The sequence below is a fragment of the Camelina sativa genome, chromosome 18 (assembly GCF_030686135.1).
Source record: "Camelina sativa cultivar CO46 ecotype springtype chromosome 18, ASM3068613v1".
Lineage (NCBI taxonomy): Eukaryota > Viridiplantae > Streptophyta > Magnoliopsida > Brassicales > Brassicaceae > Camelina > Camelina sativa.
This window is the reverse complement of record NC_141897.1, coordinates 13,530,394-13,552,898: the sequence shown is the minus strand read 5'-3', so window position 1 is coordinate 13,552,898 and position 22,505 is coordinate 13,530,394. Positions and strand designations below refer to the sequence as shown.

Here is a 22,505-nt window from a genome sequence, read left to right as displayed (position 1 = left end):
CCTTTCTCAATTAAACACACAAAAACAACACACGTCTTCTTCTTCATCTTCTCGATCTTGACTCTTTCTTCGTTCCTTGTCAAGCTGTGTGACTTCTTTCTCTTCTTTCTTACTCTTCTTCACCTTTCTTACTAATTTAGATATTAATCAAAGTGTGAATTCCAACACTCCCTCTCACATCTTTTGATTAATATCCAAATTCGAAGTTAGGGATTTGCCATTCATCTTCCTGTGATTTGTGCCATCGATTTGCTTCTCAAGTTGAGAACCTTTCTTCACAACATCAGCATAACTCAATGGTATATTTCTCTTCTCCCTCATCGCCTCATTCCTTTTCTTATCTTGCAAGTCAACATGACTCACTCTCCCACCAGATTCAAAAAATTCTCCTCTTTGTTTTGCTCCTTTCTCCATTGATTTGTCTTGGTTTCTTGCATCTTGGTATATTCCTGCGTGTGACGTTTGAGTGGAGTCTCTTCTGATCTGATTTGGGTTTTGTATCACGCCCAGTTTGAATCGGAGTTCTTCGAAACGCTTTGCTCCCAACGGTTTCGTGAGAATGTCAGCAATTTGCTCCTCTCCACTGCAATATCTCAAGGTAATCACACCTTCTTTTTCTGCTTCACGAACAACATGATAACGGATCTGAATGTGTTTGGTTCTTCTATGTTGAACATGGTTTTTTCCAATGGCGATCGCTGATGTGTTGTCACAATAAATCGGAACACTCTTCTTAGAGTCAACTTTCAACTCCCCTAAAAGGCGCTTCAGCCACACTGCGTGATTTTTTGCAGAGCTTAACGCCATATACTCTGCTTCTGTCGTGGATTGAGCAATGGTATCTTGTTTTTGAGTTTGCCAGGTGAACCTCGCACTCCCTAGATTGAAACACAGTCCTGTTGTGCTTCGCATGTCTTCTTTACAGCCTGCCCAATCTGAATCAGAGAATCCCATCAACTCTACTTGACATGTTTCATAGAAGTGTAGACCGTAGTCTATGGTTCCTTTTACATATCTAAGTACCCTCTTTGCTTCTTGTAGCTTAATATCTTTTGGCCTCGCTAAACTCCTGGACAAATAGGATGCAGCGAAAGCAAGATCTGGTCTAGTCGCTGTAAGGTAAAGTCCAGCAATCATACTTCTATACTGTCTCGGATCCTCAAGGTCAGCTACTTCTTCAACTTTCTTATCTTGTGGCATGATTGGTGTGTTCACAGACTTGCTATTTTCCATTCCAAATTTTTCCAATAATTGCTGTGCATACTTCCTTTGACTCAGAAAAACTCCTCCTTCTGTGTAAGTGATTTCAAACCCAAGAAAATATTTGAGTTTTCCCAAGTCAGTCATCTCAAAGGTTCTCTTTAGATTTTCTTTAAACTTCTTTATCATGTCTTCATTATTCCCTGTAATAATGAGATCATCCACATATAGACTGATCACTATGACTCCACCTTCACTTTCTTGTGTATATAACGCTGCATCACAGTCACTTCTCTTGCATCCTTGTGACATGAAGTATGAGTCAATTTTGTTGTACCATGCCCTTGGGGCTTGTTTTAGGCCGTACAATGCCCTCTTTAGTTTGTAAACTTTGTTTTCTGCTCCCTCTATTTCAAAGCATGGTGGTTGCTCAACATACACTTCTTCAGTAATTTCTCCATTTAGAAAGGCTGATTTAACATCCATCTGATGTAAATTCCACTTGTTTTGTGCAGCTAAGGCGATGAGGGTGCGAATTGTATCATGTCTGGAAACTGGAGCAAAGGTTTCTCCATAATCCTCTCCATGAGTTTGAGTAAATCCCCTAGCCACTAATCTAGCTTTTAACTTTTGAACCTGACCAAGCTCATCAGTTTTTACTTTATATATCCATTTAACTGAGATCACCTTTTTGTTTGTAGGTAGCTCCACAAGTTCCCACGTCTCATTTTTGTTTATGATGAAGATTTCATCATCCATCGCCACTCTCCATTCCTTGCTATTGACAGCTTCCTCAAATGTTGTAGGTTCCTCCCAAGTGAGATAACAAGCTCCTTCTACTCTGTTTCCTTCACCATCTTCTCTTTCTTCATCATTGTATATGTCACTTAGTATTCTGACTTTGTGAACAACTCTAGATGAGCTACTAGCACCTGACGCATTTTCATTCAACTAAAAGGTATGGGACTAATCAGTTGTCTACCATCTCTAGGTTCTAGTCTTGTCTCATTTTTCGCTTGTGTTTCATCACTGGTCTTCAGCGGTGAACTAATGTTACTTGGTGAGAAACCAGTTTGGTTTTTAACCTCTTCTTGGGTCTCCCAGTTCCATCTTTTACTTTCTTCAAAGACAACATCTCTTGATACCTCTATCTTATTTGTGCTTAGAACATTGACTATATAGCCTTTGCTTACACTGCTATAGCCCATGAAGACTGCTTTTTCAGACCTATCATCCAATTTCTTTCTTCTTGCTGCAGGAATCCAGATGTGACATATGCTCCCAAACACTTTTAGATGAGCAACTGACGGCTTGTGACCACTCCAGACCTCAAGGGGTGTCCTTTGATTGAGAGCTTTGGTGGGGAGCCTATTTTGAAGGTAGGTAGCAGTATATATTGCTTCAGCCCAAAATTTGTCTGGCATTCTCTTGTCTTTTAACATGCTTCTTGCCATGTCTAACAATGTTCTATTCCAACGTTCAGCAACTCCATTTTGCTGAGGTGAGTATGCTACTGTAAATTGTCTTTTTATTCTGTTTTCCTCCAAAAACCTTGAAAACTGTTCAGACTTAAACTCACCTCCTGTGTCTGACCTAATTCTCTTAATCTTTTTTCCTGTTTGTGTTTCAACCAGGTTTTTGAATTTCTTGAATGTGGCAAAAGTGTCTGACTTTATTCTCAGAAAGTACACCCACAACATATGCGAGTAGTCATCGGTGAAGGTAAGAATATACACATTCCCACTGCATGATGGTGTTTGCATGGGTCCACAGACATCAGTATGAATTAATTCAAGAATGTCTTTACTTTTGGTTTCTGAGGCCCTTGGAAATTCTTCTCTACATTGTTTTCCCTTTACACAAGCTTCACAGACATCATGATTTACTTTGAACTTGGGAAGTCCTTTCACCATCTGACTTGTTTGTAGGTTCTGCAGGTTATGAAAGCATGAATGTCCAAGCCTCTTTTGCCATAATTCTGATAGGTTCTCCACCTTGGCCATTCTTGCACTTTCTTCAACCACTTGCATTTGTAACAAGTAAGCGTTCCTCACCATCTCCACTTCAGCAATCTTGTCTCCACTTCGATTGTGTATTATACATTTGTTTCCCACAAAGAATACTCGATATCCATTTCTTACCATCTAAGGTATACTCAATAAATTTTTGTATATCCCTGGCACTAGAAACACATCCTTGATGACCCTACTTCCCTTCTTAGTTGATACTTCGATGTTTCCCTTCCCCGCAGTCATTATTTTGTCCCCATTTCCAACCCTGATAGGAACTTTAAACGATCTGTCTATTGTAGTAAAAAACCTTTCCTCCTTAGTCATGTGGTTGGTGGCACCACTGTCGACTAACCAGATTTCATCATTATCAGTATGTTCCACTACATGTGCTGTATTAAACAAACTAGTTTCCCCTTCTAAATGTTGTTGTGATTGCCTTTTCTGACATTCTTTTAAAATGTGTTCAGGACTTCCACAAGCAAAACAACCTTCCCGTGATCTGAATTGCTTACTAGAGAACTGAGATTCATAACTTTGTAAAAAGTAGCACTCACCTTCATTGTGGTTGCTCTTCTTACAGATCTTGCACTATCTTCTCACGTCGTTCATTGATCTCGACATTCTCTCCGTTAACTTTATGCAAGTTCACGTCACTAGGATTGACCGAGCTCTGATACCATGTTCAACTATTAGGTTTAGCCACTTTAGAACTTTTGTCTTAGCTTAATCTCTCTTGGATAAGATTCATTTGTACACCATACATCACATATATATACTCTTAGACTTAACCTATAGTTTTGTCTTAACGAACCCATCAACAATTATGGGCCTAAACATAATTAATGGCACAAAGCCTTTCTCAGTTAAACACACAAAAACAACATACGTCTTCTTCTTCATCTTCTCGATCTTGACTCTTCCTTCGTTCCTTCTCAAGCTGTGTGACTTCTTTCTTACTCTTCTTCACCTTTCTTACTAATTTAGATATTAATCAAAGTGTGAATTCCAACAGAATCGATTCAACAATATACTAGAAGCAATATATCATCAGCAATTGGAGATCATCGTGTCACGACGAAGCTTGGGTTCTTCGACCTCTCCAAAAGCAGTTAACGAAACCCTAGAAACCTCAACTGAGAAGTGAAAGAGGCAAAGAACTTTTGCAATTGAGCAGAGCAAGATTGCAAACAAAATGGTCAAGAAGCGGAAAACATGAAAAAAAAAACAGATTAATATGTAAAGAAGCGAGCGAACAAACGGTTTTCTAGTTATCGTTATCAGAAAACCGGTTTGTTTTGATTAAATTTGGATTTAAAGCCGGTTAAATCCAAATCAATGAAACCCAGATTTTCAATCCGTTAGGCAAATCAGACGATTTCCCCCAAATCGGAGTAAAATTAAGGTTCATGGAGTCTTCTAACCTTACAACCGCCAACGCCAATGATGGGTTTTGGTTGTACCACAATCATAAGCACAAGTCTTGTTATCAATAACACTAATTTTATACGATCATCTCTCCAGCTCTTATTTTCATGATTCGAACACAGAGATCAAGAAAGGGATCAGAATTTTGTAATTAGCATTTTTGAGAATCTTTCATAAAACATGCCAAAGGCCAAATTGGTTCGAAAAGAGTGATGTTATTAAGAGAGAAAGAGAGAGATTTTTGAAATGAAGAATGTCAAGTTCTGTCTATTTGAAGGCAACAGATAAGAGTAACCTAAAAAGTCATTAGAAAGCATCACTGCAAAACATTAATTTTGACCTCTACCCAAACTTACACTAAGCTTATTCACAGATACCCCCACCATAGTGTGTTGTCCACAACTCCCAAATCAAACCAAACCAATAAAATAATGAAAACAATAAAACTTAGTAAGAAAGAGTAAGAAAGCTTCAAAAGAATTACCCTGTTTACTTTTTACTACCATAGTCCACACCACTTTACCGTCCCTCCTCTGCAGCTGCATAGCTTCTACTTTCCCTGACTGAAGAAGACACATCAACTATATCTTCCTGTGCGTTGCTGCTTCTTGTTCCCCAATTACCATGCCTAGCTTCTGGTCGAATCGTCGGTGCTCTCTCACTAGACTCGACTCTCATAATGTCAATATCGATTTTCTGATGCCCCGAATCACTTCCATCTTCTACATTAGAACGTTGCTGTAAGTTCATAATATCTTCATCGATGTCTAGCTCATCTTCCACCTTCTGACGCCGTTCCTCCCTATTCCCTACATCTGCTTCTTCTGCTCGTTCCCATGTGGTAGCCAATGTAATATTCCTAGGAGATTCTTCTTTGATGAACGCTCTGAAGTCATTCCTCGACGGTTTACCTTTTGAGCAAAATATCTCAAAAAAGTTGTTTGAACAGCCACGGTTATAAACATTTATTCTATTGTCTGATCTGTACCGGAAATTCTCATAGGTCGTCTGTTAAAAATTGCAATGTGAAGGTATATCAGATGAGACACAACTTATTACTAAATGAATGAATACTCGGAGCAGAACAAAACTAACCTGGTTTGTGGTAATGAGGTACAAGTGAAATCCAGTAAGCCCTCCAACAAACCACAGAGATATAAAGCAATATATCATCAGCAATACCGCCCAGGGTGATTCTCTCATTGCCCTCCACACAGTGCCTTGATGGTTATCCATCATAACTTTGACGTATAAAGCAGACATCGAAAAAAGATAGATGCAGAGAAGAGTTGCAGAGGAAACAAACATGAAGAAGTACCTATAGTTTCTCTGCCCACAAAACACACACACACAAAAAAATGTAAATATGTATCCTACACAATATAAAAAGTAATGAACTCTGCATATGTTCCTAGTTTAATATGATTTTGAATAAGCTTACCACTCCAATGCATTGGCCAACCCAAGGGCAATGATGATCAAAACGCTCAACGCAGTTGTTGCAAATGGAACAATGAGAGCAACGAGGAGGCCGGTAAAGCATGCAGGTATCGCAATATTTAACTCTAACAGGAACACCATAAACCATGACTTCCTTGGTCCTAGGAATTTGAACAGTGGGTGTTTGTCTTCCATCACTTGATATAGTTGTATCATAGCATAACTCTTCCTCTGGCGGATGCATATTTCTTGGAACGATTCCAGGATCCCGCGCAGAAGTGATGAAGAGAAGGATCAGTACCTATCAAAAACAGTTATATGATTTATAGCATAAATGAAGGAAGAACACTAAACCAGCCCAAGTAATCAAATATCAAATGGGCATTGGAGGAAGACTTACAAAGACAGTAAGGAGAACTCCTGCCACTAAGAAGGCATGTCCAGCGTTGTTTGGTAAGAGCTCTTGGCGAAGATGTGTTGCAACAAATACAGAGAAAAAACAAACTGGAGTAACAATGAGCAGTATGGTAAAAGGAAGAGACCAAACATCTGGCCCAAATATCAATCTCCCACCAAATAAAAACTTCTGCAAAAAGAGAAATAAATGGATAATGTAGGTTGATCATTGAGAAGAGAAAGCTTATCAATCATCAATGTCGTAAAAATGTGGGATAACATTAGCCATAATTAAAACCAAAGAGAATCTAACGAAATAAGACATTAAATCTCACTAGAGGCAATGATATAGCAAATGAGTTACATTATTATGCTACCAAAACATTAAAGAAAACGCAATCAAAACATTAAAGCCACCAGGATCTCTCATAAGCTCTCTAACGTAATCTAATTGAGAAAACTTAGCATGCCTTAGTGAACTCGTAAAAATGTGGCCTTTAAGAAAAAACCTAAATAGATTTCTTGAAAGAAAAAAAAAAAAAAAAAGAGTAAAATCAAGAAGAACCTTACATTGCTTCCCTTCCAGGCTTCGAAGACCCGTCTGGCCATGAGAAATCAGCGAACGGGATCAGAAGAGACTCCTCGCTACACGAATTGGAGGATCCTGCTGCGCCGATTCATTTCATTTCGGAATTAGAGGGAACCAAAACCTAATTTGCAGCAGAACGTTATGTGTGTGTAGTTTTCTGTGTGTGGTGTGATCTCTTCTCTCTCTATCTCTCTTTCTCTCACACACAGACAAACAAAAGGCGTTTCGTGTTTCTGGATGATTGTTGTGTCTCCCAAGACGAACATTACGGTTTTGTTCCCTTTCTCTAATTCTTTTTTTTTTTAATTACGTCGTCATTACATTAGTATTGTTTTAACTTAACTTAAAATTGTCTTTATCCCCCCCCCCCCATGTTTTTATTAAACTGATCCGCACCAGTTTAGTCAGACCGCTCCGGACCAAGAATCGCCGCCGAATTCGCGTTGAACCGGTGTTTGGTCTGGTTTGGCTAGGTGGAAAACCAGATTAATTTGTAATTTGTAAACAATGAAAATGGTTACTCAACATCCTCTCTTGTTAATTCGAAACTACATTTTGCAAAATAACCTTTTGTAGATTTACATAATTAAACTCTTATCATTTAAATAAATTTCAAAAATTTATGTTATTATTTGTAATATAATCATACTTTAAACTAGTATCCAAAAAACATACTTTAATTAATTTAAAAAAAAAATCCAAATTTTAAATATTCGAAATAATTTTAAATTGTTAAAAAAAAATTAAATTCTTGTGAATCATGTTATAAGAGGGGTTAGAATTTACATAAATATAAATATGATTATATAGTTTTTTACGGATTGGTGTACTAAAATACACAAAATATTTTAGTCTAGAAACGACAACTCTTCCGAAACAAAAACGAAAACTTGACTAAAACTAAAAATTAGGCATGGAACGACAACTATATTAAAACGGATAGAGTATAAACTTTCTAGACTCTCCACCACTCTCATTCATTGAACAATAATAAATCCATATCAACAAAATACTATAGAAAAGAGAAGAAGCAATTAATATTACATAATACAACAAACAACTAAACGAGAATCCAAGCTTAATCATCAACACAATATTCAATTTTCGTTCTTGCAACACCACGACAGTGTTTGGTTTATCTTCCAACGAGCAGCAAGCTGATCCCTTTGTACCTTGACAAGAGTACCACTTATTCAATATGTCTACTACTTTGTTTAGATAAACAAAGACTACTTGCCCACTTGCTGTTTTCTTATATATCCTGCAAACAAAGAGTCTCATGTCCTCGATTCTCGGCTTCCATCTTCAATGACTTGAGAAAATCAATGGCTCTATCGATGACTAAGATCGGGTCTACCATTTCCTCCCCGGGGACTATACTGCGCAAAAGGCTTACCGTCTCAAATATCTTCTCTTCTCCTATCTTCTTGATAGACGGCTTGGAACGTTTCAGAAAGCTAATCCCTTTGTTGTCACAACTACCGCAGCTCGATTCATTGTCAAGCGTTTTCTCACTCGAGGTTTCAAGAAAAGGCGCTGAGCTCTTGAGCATCTTCCTCTTTTTAGCTTGGAATGTTTGTCCATAGCTTTCAACATTGAATGTTTCTTCTTGGTCCCTATGGGCAGATGATACTACAGTACTTGGGCTTGTAACCTCATCTTCTTCAGAACAATAGTCACTCTCGTCTTCGGAATAAAGCAATGCATTTAGTTCTTCCGTGTCCTCCTTCAAATCCGGTTCGCTGTTTCCTTGCATTCCTTGACAAACAAACAAATCTTTGTTGGTTATTTTGAGTTCTTCCTTCATATCAGGACAGGCAGGTTGTTTCAGGGCCTCAAAAGATTTCCGGATATCGGAAGTTAGCAGCAGAGTTGTTTGGCCCCCTGACTGATCAAACACTAGGAACCTCTTCTGACTACATTGACCCTCAGCTTTAGGTATAACACCATCTAATTTAAGAGGCATCTGCTTCATCATACATTGATTTTGAAGAGGCAAGAACTGCTGCTGCAGGTGAGATGACCCATTAACCCAACCATAGAACCCGTCAAAATAGGATCCGCGAGTAGAAAACATGTCGGTGGTGTCGCCGCAGGTATTAGATATTAAGTTCAAGTCTTGCTTCCCAAGTTGAGACAAAGCTATGGAAGACAATGAACTCAAACGCTGAGTAGGAAACCACAAACCACGTTCTTGTCCCATCCAACACTAAACAAATCAACTGTCCAAAAAAAACAGAGGACATTAACTCAAGCCAAAAGAAAGAAACTTAAAGATTATGTGTGCCAAGTCTTCAACTTACCAATTAAAACGAATACGCTTATTTCCCCTTCACTCGAGAACACAACACGGATAGAGAAGACACTAAGGCTTAGAATAACAATCTACCAAAAATAGATAGAAGCTACTCTACGTGACGGGCTTCAACAACTGACGAAAATATTCAGCCTGCGACAACACCAAAGCCAAAACAGAATCAATAAAAAGAATTTGTGTATTACATTCAAAGACTGTTTGTAATAGTTAACTAAAACAAGAAACTCATTCAAGAAAGAAACCTGGCAATCTTGGAGAGGTTGAAAGCATGCAATGACTCTAACTACGATGTTTCCTGCGATACCGTGTTCGTGTTTGAGTGTCCGAAATCTTGTCTGTCCGGCTGATTGACAAACCATAACTACTTTCACACCAACTGGTTCCTTCAGTTAGTCTCCCAAAAACAGAGTATCCAAAAGCACAAAGAAAGGAAATAGACAAGCGAAAAACTCAAATAATTTGGCGGATGAAGCAAGGCAATGTGAAGAAGACAGAAGACCCCATTGCTCAAAAAAAATCTGTGTCTGTAAGATCTCAGTAATGGCGAAAGAGAAGTGAGCGACGAAGAAGATTATATAATAAAGAAAGTAAATGACGAATCTGACCTTGGATCATAATAACACGGATGCGTGCGTGCGTGGGTTTAAAGTGTAGGTGTAGTGATGCCACAGTGTTTACCAAATCCAATAAGCTTTGTAAATTTTTATTCTTTTTCAGTTTTTTCTTTTTTTTACAAAATCATTAAAAGTGAATAACTGAAAAATTGTTAAAGATTGCTAGAAAGTTTTGTTGATTAGTTTTCTAAAGTCTTGTAAAGTAATCCAAACAATCTCTAGTAATACTGACTTTATTAGGTAAAGAAAAAATCATGAACCAATAACATAAAGACAATTCTTGGGTTCACTCACCCCTATGAGTGAACTCTTTCTATTCACCCTTTTTTGTTAAGAAAACAAATTATTGATTAAGGAAATAATTTTTGTATATCAATTAATTTTAAAATTATTAATTCTAAACAAATTAACTTGTTTTGTCTTTTTATTTTAATTTTGATTTATTTTATAAATATAATATGATATGGCATTTTGTTGTATTTTGATTGGTTAATTAAGTGGTAATGAATAAGAGTGGTTCACCCCTAGGGGTGAACCCAAGAATTTTTCATAACATAATAATTTAATTCATTAACAATCTAAGATTCTTTTGTTTTAATTAAATAACACAAAACTTTTGATGACTTTATAAAAGTCTGAATCCAATAACCAGATTTGTTAAGATTTTAAATGACTTTTTACAAATCACAAACTAATAACACTAAACTTCAACAAAATTTAACAAAATATTGATCTAATAACAACAGATTCTACATAACATTTAAAATCTTTAAAACTTTATTCAAATTTCAAACCAATAACTCCACTAAATGTTTTTTCTTTTTTTCAAGTGACGACGCAACGATATCTTTAATACAAATCACTGGATTGCATGTTTTAATCGTTCAATTTATTGTATTTTGAAGACTAACTAATTAACTAGCATATGTAACGTTTGAATTCAAAGCACGAGTTTTCTAGCCATTTGTGGTCAAAGCATGTTTGAATTTATATAATAGACTCACTTTTGTCTTTGTTGCTTTGTTGGTTCCGTCCACGGTAAGAAAGAAACGGTGGTGAAAGACAGTATCCAATGTGAAAGAAGAGGAAGATCCAATCATTCGTTCCTCAATACTCGTTTGCAATGGCTTGACCGTTCAAACCCCCAAATCATTTGTCCTTTCACTTTTTTTAGTGCCTTTTTGCACCCTCCATTTCCATCTTCTTTGGGTTTCACAATATGTTCTGTCTTCACGTTTTGGTTGGTCTATTTTCATATGGATCTCCAAAAGTCTACCAAAGGGGATCAATATAGCTATTGTACTTAGTAAAATACGATGGATTTTGTAATGATGTGAGTATTAGGAGTACTGAATAATTTACTATTGAGATCATCAACTCGATGTGTATTTACATATTACCAATTCACAATATATTTTTATTTTGATAAAAATAGGTAGATGTGAATTCAGTATTAGCCATACTATAAGCTAAGTCAATGACATAATGCATGGTAGATTATTTATCATATAAAAAGTTGGTGTCAAAATTAGCTAAAACTTATTAATCCTCAAAAGAAAGACATGTTCTTCTTGTCAGAAAATTGGCACTTGCTAGTAATAATTATACCCGAATTTGTTTTTATTTGATAAGAAAATAAATCTTAAATTACATTGATAGGTGTAGACGACCCATGATTTAGTAACCTGAACCAAATCTCTAATGTACAGATAAGTGAGATCCTGTTGCCCACAATCATAGTGCCATTTAATATTGACCACGCTATTGTATTATAAGATTATACAGAAACCATTAGGATAATATAAGTAATCCGTATAGTATAAATTAGGATTAAAATTAAAAGTAGATACACTTAATCCCTTACTGACTTTAATGGTGTGCAGGGGCCCAAAACAAACCCTCCACCGTTTCTATATGTCTTTAAGCAATCATATCGCAGGTCCACCATTTTTATCTTTGCTTATTTTGCGTGGTTAAAAAAAATACTCACATAGTCACATACGCACGTATTTTAACTTGTATAGTAATTAAGGTCAAAACACATACACATTACAAACATATTAGAAAACACAGAACTGACTTAATATCAAGATCATGTAATCACATGTTGGACTGAGTGCGTACAAGTTATACTTATACACCATCTAGCTAGGCATCTATCTAGTTTCATGGTCAGCCAGCACGGTCGTGCTTACACCATCTTCTACCTAAAGGCTACATGGTCATGTATATACTTATATCCACAAATCTCTATTAAAAAATAAATGTTACATAACAATAACATGACTTCAAGTCTTCAAGCATGAGTCATGACCTTTTTTTTGTAATGGTTTTTAGAATATATTTAAATTTAATTTCCTTCTAAGTAAAGGAAGACACGCATGGGAGCTGAGCTGAAATTTTATAATTTCTAGATAAAGCAATTAAGTGGGTTTATATAATTAAGTATACGATTCTAGAGTTGTAGTTGAGGAGACGTACTGTTCAATTATTAAAATAATTGAAATTATATAACTTAAAAAGCAAAATAAAAATAAAATGTATTATAACCCATATCTTCGACCTTTTGTGTTGTTTGGACCTTTTAATTTTGTTATGGTTTTGGTAACAAGGAACATGAGATACTAAAATACATAAAAGATGAGAAAAGAAGAAGAGCACCATGAGTTATATATGTGATGCTTTATTTGAAGAGGAGAATACGTATATAATATTGAACGATCAAGAAGAATAGTGAAGGTTTTGGTGGGGACAACAGACAATGGATTGGAGCCATTTGGTACGTGGATTCTCCAACAAAATCATCCACGCTTCAAGCAATTTAAAGCAACCAATATATACACTTAACCACCACTCTAAAATTCCATTCCTCAGTAGTCAGTACTCAAGTCAATTCTTTTTTATAATGTATCCTCTACGTATATGTATAATTATAGATATATATGGTTCTATACGTATCAAAAATAAGAAAATATAGACATGGTTGGATCCATTTTTCATTTTACTTCAAATAGAACAATACATAGTGGATTTCGGGACTTGGTCTACTTCATAGCATCATGGAACACAAACTGAGTTTTTACTAGCATGCCTAATCGTTTAAACATGCCACTACCGGTAACTTCATGTTGATCAAATCAAGATAAGAACGATAGGCTTATGGATCTTCCTATCGTGTACTACATGGATAACATAACTTATTTCTATATTTACATAGGCTATCAAATGATACAAATGACTCATTATAGAAATGAATAAAAAAATTTCATCAAATAACAAAGTGTCAATACAAATGAGTAACCTTATCTAATTGATTCTTAAAGTGTCGATACAAATTAATGCATCGATTATATATAAACTGTCATAAATATATCCATCAATTATAAAAGTGTCAATAAAAATGAGTAACCCATCATCTATCTAACTGATTCTAAAAGTGTCTATACATATATTAATGAGTCGATTATAGAAACCGATATAAATATATCCATCAATTATATACTAAATGATGCTACTATATCGATTATTAGAAATAATATAGATATTACGACATTTCAAACCGATGTAGATAGTTTGTGTTTGCTTTCACAAATGATGTACATATGGCACCAACATATAGAGAGAATCGACACACACAAATCTCTTCTTCGTTATGAACGAAGAATCCCACTAGAAATCAAAATGACCAATGTAAAGCTTTGATGGGCCGAACATTCATAGAAATGGGCTGAACATTCAAACTTAATAATATCCTAGTCAAACAAATAATGGTTTGGTACACTTTAAATTAATAATAAGTAGATTTTTTTCTCTTTATATTTTATTTGGATATACACAACAAAATACTATTATATTTGACGAAAATAAAAGAGGAAATAAATAAATGTAAATACAGATACATTTGCGTCGAGGCAAGACCATGTGCTCAATCACATGCGGTCTTCTTCTCTTCTCTTCTATTTCTCTTCTTCCCTTTCCTTTTTTTTTTTTTTTTTTTTTTCTTTAATTTTATTTTCCTCTGCGTTTGATTATATCTGAGAAAAGACGAAATCGGAACAAACAAGAACCAACAAAAAAAAAGATTCAAAGGATCTTTTTTAACAAGAAGAAAACATGAAGGAAGGCAAAGATGGGTTTGTTCGAGCAGATCAGATTGATCTGAAAAGCTTAGACGAGCAACTAGAGAGACACTTGAGCAGAGCTTTGACTTTAGAGAAGAACAAGAAGAGAGATGAAGAAGACTCAACCGCCGTAGCCATAAGTGGTGGCTCCGCTTCTTCTTCCCCTGTTGCTGCTCTTAACGGCGGTGGATTTGTTGGGAAGAGGAAACAGAGACTTGAGTGGGAGATCGATCCTACTAAACTCATCATCAAGACTGTTCTTGCACGTGGCACATTTGGTACCGTTCATCGTGGTATCTACGATGGTCAAGATGTTGCCGGTTAGTCACTTTCACCTACCCGTCGTTTTAGCTTCTCTTTAATTAACCTTTTCACTGTCTATCAATTTTTTTAGTGTAAAGTCTCCAACTTTAGCATTAGATTCTTCGATTGCTAGATTCTTACGGTTGATCAGACTGATTCTATTACTACATTTGTACTTCAATTGTCGGATCCGAACAGTTGTAGTTCTATGTTCGTGTCTTTTTTTTTTTTTTTTTTACCATGAAACTTAAAAGTTTGGATTTTTATGATTGAAATTGTTGAGAGATGAAGAGTGTTGTTTTAGTTTTTAGTTTTTTTCTTTAGTGGGTAGAAGCAATTTCTTGTGATCTCCGTGAAGCCGACACGGGTTTTGTCATCATAGTGTTTCAGAGCTGGTTGAAAGGCTTACTTGGATAATTTATGATTCTTTGCTTTGTGGATCTTTCATGTGATTCCAGCTGTTGTTGTCTCAATCTCTTTTTCTCTTCACATTTAATTTTAAAGACAAAAAAAAAGATATATATGAGAGAATAATTTGAATGGGTAGTAGTAAATTAAAAAGCTTATTACTGTAATTGAATTTGTAAAAGTGAAAGACTATGCTAATCATTGTGGATTGTGGTGAAAAATTGAGCAGTGAAGCTGCTTGATTGGGGTGAAGAAGGTCACAGGTCAGAAGCTGAGATTGTGTCTTTGAGATCAGATTTTGCTCAGGAGGTTGCTGTTTGGCATAAATTGGATCATCCTAATGTTACTAAGGTTTCATATTTTACTTATTTTATTTTACCATTGTTAGAGATATTGAGGGAAATAAAATAAGATTTGGGTCAACAATGAATGAATGAAATTTTGCAGTTTATAGGAGCTACAATGGGTGCATCAGGCTTACAGTTGCAAACAGAGAGTGGTCCATTAGCAATGCCAAACAATATATGTTGTGTTGTTGTTGAATATCTTCCAGGTGGTGCTTTAAAGTCTTACCTGATCAAGAACAGAAGAAGAAAACTAACGTTTAAAGTTGTCGTTCAGCTCGCTCTTGATCTCGCTAGAGGGTACATTATATGCTCTTTCTCATTTAAAAGAAGAAGCTTGTCTTTACACTTATTGTTGTTATGTTGCTTTTAGGTTGAGTTATCTTCATTCGCAGAAGATTGTTCACCGAGATGTAAAGACTGAGAACATGTTGTTAGATAAAACTCGGACTGTCAAAATCGCGGATTTTGGAGTTGCGAGAGTTGAAGCTTCTAACCCTAATGACATGACAGGAGAGACTGGTACACTTGGCTACATGGCCCCTGAGGTACTAATGACACAATGCATCATCAAAGTTTGGGAAACCAAAACCCCATTTTTATTACTAATCAACTTTGCTTGCAGGTTCTCAATGGAAACCCGTATAATCGAAAATGCGATGTATACAGTTTCGGGATCTGCTTATGGGAGATATATTGCTGTGACATGCCTTACCCTGACCTAACTTTCTCTGAGGTCACTTCAGCCGTCGTCCGCCAGGTAAAGTTATAAGCGGAACCATTTCATCATTTCACCATTTAACTATTAGCACATATCTGTATGAAATATGTTGTTATGATCAATGCAGAACCTGAGACCCGATATACCGAGGTGTTGCCCGAGCGCACTTGCAGCTGTGATGAAACGTTGTTGGGATGCAAATCCAGACAAGAGACCAGAGATGGACGAGGTTGTACCGATGTTGGAGAGTATTGACACAACCAAGGGAGGAGGGATGATCCCTAACGACCAGCAGCAGGGTTGCCTATGCTTCCGAAGGAAACGTGGTCCTTAGAGACCAAATCTAAGATACATTCAAAACTCAAGATTTGTGTCTTTGTTTTTTCTTATTTTTCTTTTTCTAAATCCAGAAGAAGAAAAAATGGAAAAGGCTTGTTAGGGCTTTTTAATGGTTGCTAAAATTTACAGAAAAAGTATGACTTGGTTTCCATATTCTTCAACATTTCTTCTTTTGCTCTATTTGTGAGAGTTTCGTATTAATTATTAATGGTCAAGTATATCATTATCAACTAATCATATATTTTACATAGTTTTTTTTTTGTCTTAACGGGCAACTCAACTACACTGGACAAAGGAACATCCTCGTGCGAGAATCAATGATCCAGTCTGAAATGGTGGCACATACATCAAAGAAGAGAAAGACATGAGTTCCTACTAAAATGGTCATAAAAATGTTACATAAACCTTTAGAGGTTTGGTGTATAATGTATGTCTCAAAAGCCGACCACACATGGTCATCGTTAGTCATTTTGATTAGAATCCACGTAGTCAATCTCAAACACAAGTCCAACTGTGCTCCTACTTCCTTAATGATAAACATCTCATTCCCCCATAGGACCATTAGGTCGGAAACAACTTCCCTTTCAAACCCATTAAAAATAAGTTGGTTAGACTCATTATATATACATATTATTAATGTATATAGAGCAGAAGAGGGGCATGTATGTACGCTTTGCTGGTTCCAAATATGTAGACTTATTTGGAGCCATGCTTCCCAACCATCCTTAGATAGTTGAAGAAGAATCGCAAGTGATAATTCTTCACTAGATTGTTGTGTTTTCTAGAAATGTGCTCTTGGTGGTTTTGTCACTATCTTAAAACGTTAATACGAGAAGAAAAACAAACCTTCTCTTATGTTCATAGCAGTCCCTGTAAATCTAATTACAAACAAAAGAAAATGACACCTTTTCTATGAAATATTCAACCCTCAACAAGTAGATCTATTTAGATTAAAGACAAGAAACGTCCCATAACATTTAATATAGGTAGGGACTTGAGACTATTTTAGAAGTCTAGTGATTGATTAAATGTGGTGTGATTTAGAAGACCTGTTATAATAGCAGTTGGCGACACCACAATGAAACATGTATATCATTCATTGATTCATTGCCAATAAAAATGAGCCCAAGTATTGGCTTCATTCATTTTGTCAAAAGTTTTGAAATGAATAAGAAATGCGTTGGGTAACTAATCAAATTAATATTAAGAGTAAGGACAGGTAAGAGGTTGTTTTCGTGGTGACGTCAGTCGGTGCACAAGTAACGCTGATATAACCAAACGTAGACAACTGTCCTCTCTCTGCTCCTTCCTCCTCAAGAGTCTCTTCACTCCTTTCTTCTTCTTCCTCTAGTTTTACACTTTTACTCCTCCAAGTTTCCTCTGCTTCTTCTTCTTCACAAGGTTTCTTCTTCTCTCTCTATATACTCGTTTTAGCTTCAAAAGTGAGGTCTGTTTCTTGGGGTTTTGTTCTATGTTTCGCCTTTTCTACCATTTATAAGCTTCTTGAGCTCAAAATTTCGTAGCTTTTACTTATTTTGTGATTTGGGTTTCATTCACCTTTCGGGTTAGTGTAGTTTTTGGGTGTAAAGTTTTGGTCTTTATCTTTTGTTGCATCTGTGGGTTTAGCTCAAAACGATGTCTTTTACCTGGGTTTCTTGTTTTTTTTTGCTTGTTGAGCCTCAAATTTCGTGACTTTTTCTTCTTGAAGTTTGGGTTTCAGTCACTTTCTCGGTTTATGATGTTTTTGGTGTAAAGTTTTGATTTTTAATCTTTTGCTGCAACTGTGGGTTTAGCTCAAGACGACTGGGTTCTTGTTTTCTGCTTCTTAAGCTTCAAATTTCGTGACTTTTGCTTCTTCTGTGGTTTAGGTTTCAGTCACTTTCTCGGTTTGTGAAGTCTTTGGTGTAAAGTTTTAGTCTTTAGCTTTTTGTTGCAACTGTGGGTTCTTATTTTTTTGCTTATGAGCTTCAAATTTCGTAACTTTTTGCATCTTCTGTGATTTGGGTTTCAATCAGTTTCTCGTTTTGTGAAGTTTTTGGTTGTAAAGTTTTGGTTTTTATTTGTTGCAGAGGTTGAAGATGTCAGCGCCGAAATCGGGTGGTGATCCAGCGCCACATCCGCCGAAAGAGCAGCTTCCGGATATCTCTTACTGCATCACAAGTCCTCCTCCATGGCGTTAGTTGTCTCTTCTTTGCTTCTATACCTAAAACGTTTGACTTCTAGTTATTGTTCTTAGCATATCCCTACCTTTGGAACCTTGTTGTGACTGATTAGATTGTTCGATTGTTACCTTTTCTGAAAGTGGCTCTTATTTGGGTATCATTACTTTTTTCCTTTTTGTTGCAACGTGAGGATTAGATTCTCACTTTTCTCTTTAATGATTATTCCTTTTTTGCCTTAAGAATCTTCTCCTAGGTGTTTTGGTGGATTATTCTCTGTTACTTAACCACCCTTGCTTTTTTTATTTAAAACGTTTCTTTGTTTACTATGTAGCATCTTCTGGACTCACTTCTTTAAAATTAGGAAGTGATCTGTTTGAGGAACTAATTGTATTTAATTGAGTAATTCTTGTTTGAATATTAGGTTTTGAGCTTCTTATCTAGTAAATGTGAGACTTAGAGTTTATGCTTTAACTTTCAGCCGAGGCTGTTCTGCTTGGGTTTCAGCACTACCTAGTGATGCTTGGAACAACAGTTTTGATTCCATCTGCTCTTGTTCCGCAAATGGGAGGTGGAAATGTAAGGCTCTTTCTTAGTATAATAGTTGTTCAAATGATACCTTTCAGTCTTTTATTGCTGCTGAATTTATGATTTCTGGCAGGAAGAGAAGGCGAAGCTGATTCAGACAATACTCTTTGTAGCTGGATTGAACACGTTACTCCAAACAGTGTTTGGAACTAGACTACCTGCTGTGATTGGAGCATCGTATACATTTGTCCCAGTTACAATCTCAATCATGCTTTCTGGGAGATTTAACGACGTTGCAGATCCAGTTGAAGTTCGTAACTTACACTTATTTTCGTATTCATTTCTGCTTTATCTCTTTGGTATACTGTTATTATCAATAGCTTCTCTTTACCTTGATCATTAGTTTACTTTATAATACCATTTTTAATGCCTTATCAGCGATTTAAGAGGATCATTCGGGCAACCCAAGGTGCTCTAATAGTTGCGTCAACTCTTCAAATAATTATTGGCTTCAGTGGCCTTTGGCGTACTGTTGTAAGGTCAGTCTTTGAGCTACATTAGACTCAATTCTTGTTCCATTGCGTGGTCAAGAATATGTCAATGAGTTTCTGTTATTTCAGGTTCTTAAGTCCTCTCTCTGCTGCTCCTCTGGTTGGATTAGTTGGTTATGGCCTGTACGAGTTAGGTTTTCCTGGTGTAAGTCATCTTGTTCTGTAAATAGGAAGACCAAAACGAAATTATATTTAAAGTATTGGAATCTTGATTCTTTGTTATTTCGGCCAGGTTGCTAAGTGCATCGAGATTGGACTTCCGGGGCTTATTATTCTTATACTTATATCACAGGTAATTGTAGCTACAGATTCATAACTGGTAGTAATTTGCTGCCAGCTCTTCTGTTCCCACTGCATAAGTTACTTATCCAATATGTTTTTTCCAGTAATGTTTGATGTTTCTTATTGTCTGGTCATACTCTTTGTTGGTATTGCAGTACATGCCCCATATTATAAAGGGAGGAAAACATGTCTTTGCTCGGTTTGCTGTCATATTTTCTGTGGCGATAGTATGGCTTCTTGCTTTCTTTCTTACAATCGGTGGTGCCTATAATGGTGTTGGGACAAATACTCAAAGAAGCTGTCGGACTGATCGTTCTGGGCTCATAAGTGCTGCTCCATGGTAAGATTACAGCACATGGTTTGGACATTTTATGTCTCGCTGAGTTATATCTAGCAAGAAAGTCATCTTTTAAAATGAGTTCTCAGTGATTACAAAATCAAATGTAATGCTCAAGTGTGGCTTACCAGTTACCATTATGGGTTTACTCATTGTGCAGGATAAGAGTTCCGTGGCCATTCCAGTGGGGAGCACCATCGTTTGATGCTGGTGAAGCCTTTGCCATGATGATGGCTTCTTTTGTTGCTCTTGTTGAGGTTTGTTTCACTCATCTTCACCGTGTGTAAATTAGATTGCATAAATATTACTGATGTGCTAGATAAGGGAACTTAGATCAGTAGGTTAAGGCATTAATATCTATGTATATATAAAGTCTGTTTCTTCCATGTTTAAACTGCATAGCTTGCATACTCGTTGAGTTTTAAAGCCAATGAGACTCGTTTCTTCATTTCTTCAATATTTCTTGCTCTTTGCTTTAATCTCATCTCACTATTTTAATTTGCTAATCAATGAAAAACAGTCGACAGGCGCTTTTATTGCTGTCTCAAGATTTGCTAGTGCCACAATGCCGCCACCTTCTGTTATCAGCCGCGGTGTTGGTTGGCAGGTAAAAACTCACTTCATAAGCTTCATTTACAAATATCATAAATTAAGTTTTCTCAGGGCGAGCAAGTGCTCATTTATCTAATGTTGTGCCTCAACTATGTTGATTTCTGGTTTAGGGAGTTGCAATTTTAATCTCAGGGTTCTTCGGAACTGGCATAGGGTCTTCAGTTTCTGTGTAAGACCCCATATCCTTTTTCCAAACCTAGGACATGAGTTGATTTTGAACGGTGTGGTGAGTTTGTTTTCACATGAATGCAGGGAGAATGCGGGTCTGCTAGCACTTACAAAAGTTGGTAGCCGGAGAGTTGTCCAAATATCTGCAGGCTTTATGATATTCTTCTCAGTTCTTGGTAAGCTTGTCTGTCTCTTCCATACTCTTCCATAAAAACCAATTATGAACTGAAATAGAACACATTAATTGATCTTCTTATATAAATCTAATGCAGGGAAGTTCGGGGCAGTGTTTGCATCAATACCTTCTCCTATCGTAGCTGCCTTGTATTGTCTCTTCTTTGCGTATGTAGGTAATTAAAGTCTCTTAGCAGAAGTAAACAAAATAGTAGGGTATGCAAATCTGGTTTACAGTTTTGTTTTGGTCCAGTGTTTTCGGATTTAGATATAATGATGATTGAAGTTTTATTAAACAGTTGGTTTGGTTACAGTAAAATCGATTTCTGTTTGGTTTCAGTTTAAGCATTTCGGTTCAGATTGGTTTAATAACAAATACTGTTGTTTAGGTGCTGGAGGACTGAGTTTGCTGCAATTCTGCAACCTGAATAGCTTCAGAACATTGTTCATCTTGGGCTTCTCAATCTTCCTAGGCCTATCGATTCCACAGTATTTCAATGAGCACACAGCCATCAAAGGTTATGGTCCAGTTCATACTGGAGCAAGATGGTTCAACGACATGGTCAATGTGCCCTTCTCGTCCAAGGCCTTTGTGGGAGGATGTGTTGCTTACTTGTTGGACACGACGCTTCACAAGAAAGATGGCTCGATCAGGAAAGACAGAGGTAAACACTGGTGGGACAGATTCTGGACTTTCAAGAACGACCCGAGAACCGAAGAGTTTTATGCTCTTCCTTTCAACCTCAACAAATACTTCCCTTCTGACTGAAAAGTTCCTTCCGAACTCTATGTAATGCTATTTGCTAGTTTTGTGTCACTTAGGTAGACACAGCTTATCTAGCTAGGTTTATGTGCATACTCGGTGAGGGAGACTAGAAACATAAAGTTGTAGAAACATTCAATGTTTTTTTCTATGTTTAGATGTTTTGCATTATTAAAGATGATTCTCGTTTTGCCAAATGTAGAACTCGAGTATGTAAGCTGAGTTTTAGTGCAAATGATTTCCATAATTAGTTCTATTCTCATTATTTAACACATTTCCTTTCTAAAGTTGTAGTGCTAGACTGCTAGATTAGTTCCGTCGCTCTTACCATTTGTTGAAATATCTTTGGTTATAGGAATGGTAAGAAATATCTTTGGTTATAGGAGGAAGTCAAAGGTTATTGGTGATTTATGTAACGGGGAGTCTATTCTTGATTTTTTTAGAGCATTATTTGAAGTGAAGATGATATAATTTTTATTTTTAGACCATCTAAATTAAATTCTCGTTTCAAACTATGCCACAATTTCGTTGACACAATACTTCAATCTTTTTTCTGAATCAACAACAAAAATTATATTATTCCAGAAAAAAAGATTAATATGATATATGTTATTAGCCTAAATCTATACAAACTATATTAACCAAGTTGGTATTATCAAAATATAATTTAGATTAGTTTTCTTACACAGAAAACATATATAA

The 22,505-nt window shown here is 36.3% G+C and overlaps 3 protein-coding genes, 1 long non-coding RNA gene and 1 pseudogene across 7 annotated transcripts; 3 read left to right on the top strand and 2 right to left on the bottom strand.

The window, feature by feature from the left end:
* The first annotated feature begins 2,545 nt into the window (after nt 1-2,545).
* LOC147922879 (uncharacterized) lies at nt 2,546-4,090 on the top strand. Of its 2 annotated transcripts, none has more exons than XR_015588941.1 (6): nt 2,546-2,579; nt 2,684-2,701; nt 2,835-2,922; nt 3,129-3,239; nt 3,512-3,582; nt 3,680-4,090. It is a non-coding gene; the product is annotated as an uncharacterized LOC147922879 (long non-coding RNA). The 2 variants fall into 2 exon arrangements; XR_015588942.1 differs by having other exon boundaries at nt 2,547-2,579; nt 3,138-3,239.
* Nucleotides 4,091-4,832: 742 nt separating this feature from the next.
* LOC104760992 (putative protein S-acyltransferase 9) lies at nt 4,833-7,413 on the bottom strand. Its single transcript, XM_010484004.3, has 5 exons — nt 7,044-7,413; nt 6,478-6,663; nt 6,079-6,378; nt 5,733-5,966; nt 4,833-5,645 (listed from the first exon to the last, which is right to left on the bottom strand). The coding sequence occupies exons 1-5, from the start codon at nt 7,080-7,082 to the stop codon at nt 5,157-5,159; spliced, it is 1,248 nt and encodes a 415-aa protein (XP_010482306.2). The 5' UTR covers nt 7,083-7,413; the 3' UTR covers nt 4,833-5,156.
* A 601-nt stretch (nt 7,414-8,014) lies between these two features.
* On the bottom strand, nt 8,015-10,016 carry LOC104760991 (transcription factor bHLH145 pseudogene; annotated as a pseudogene). Its single transcript, XR_015588168.1, has 3 exons — nt 9,622-10,016; nt 9,366-9,511; nt 8,015-9,284 (listed from the first exon to the last, which is right to left on the bottom strand). The product of XR_015588168.1 is annotated as a transcription factor bHLH145 pseudogene (transcript).
* Nucleotides 10,017-13,808: 3,792 nt separating this feature from the next.
* Nucleotides 13,809-16,463, top strand: LOC104760990 (serine/threonine-protein kinase 52). Its single transcript, XM_010484001.3, has 6 exons — nt 13,809-14,434; nt 15,055-15,176; nt 15,273-15,469; nt 15,543-15,717; nt 15,795-15,929; nt 16,018-16,463. The coding sequence occupies exons 1-6, from the start codon at nt 14,107-14,109 to the stop codon at nt 16,222-16,224; spliced, it is 1,164 nt and encodes a 387-aa protein (XP_010482303.1). The 5' UTR covers nt 13,809-14,106; the 3' UTR covers nt 16,225-16,463.
* Nucleotides 16,464-17,266: 803 nt separating this feature from the next.
* Nucleotides 17,267-22,050, top strand: LOC104760989 (nucleobase-ascorbate transporter 5). 2 transcript variants are annotated; one of them, XM_010484000.3, is made up of 14 exons: nt 17,267-17,630; nt 18,299-18,404; nt 18,870-18,967; nt 19,050-19,226; nt 19,355-19,455; nt 19,537-19,612; nt 19,700-19,759; nt 19,905-20,089; nt 20,247-20,343; nt 20,607-20,693; nt 20,809-20,867; nt 20,951-21,042; nt 21,139-21,216; nt 21,430-22,050. In XM_010484000.3, the coding sequence occupies exons 2-14, from the start codon at nt 18,308-18,310 to the stop codon at nt 21,807-21,809; spliced, it is 1,587 nt and encodes a 528-aa protein (XP_010482302.2). In that variant the 5' UTR covers nt 17,267-17,630; nt 18,299-18,307; the 3' UTR covers nt 21,810-22,050. The 2 variants fall into 2 exon arrangements, with proteins under 2 accessions (XP_010482302.2, XP_019096081.1); XM_019240536.2 differs by having other exon boundaries at nt 17,520-17,676.
* The last annotated feature ends 455 nt before the right edge of the window (nt 22,051-22,505 follow it).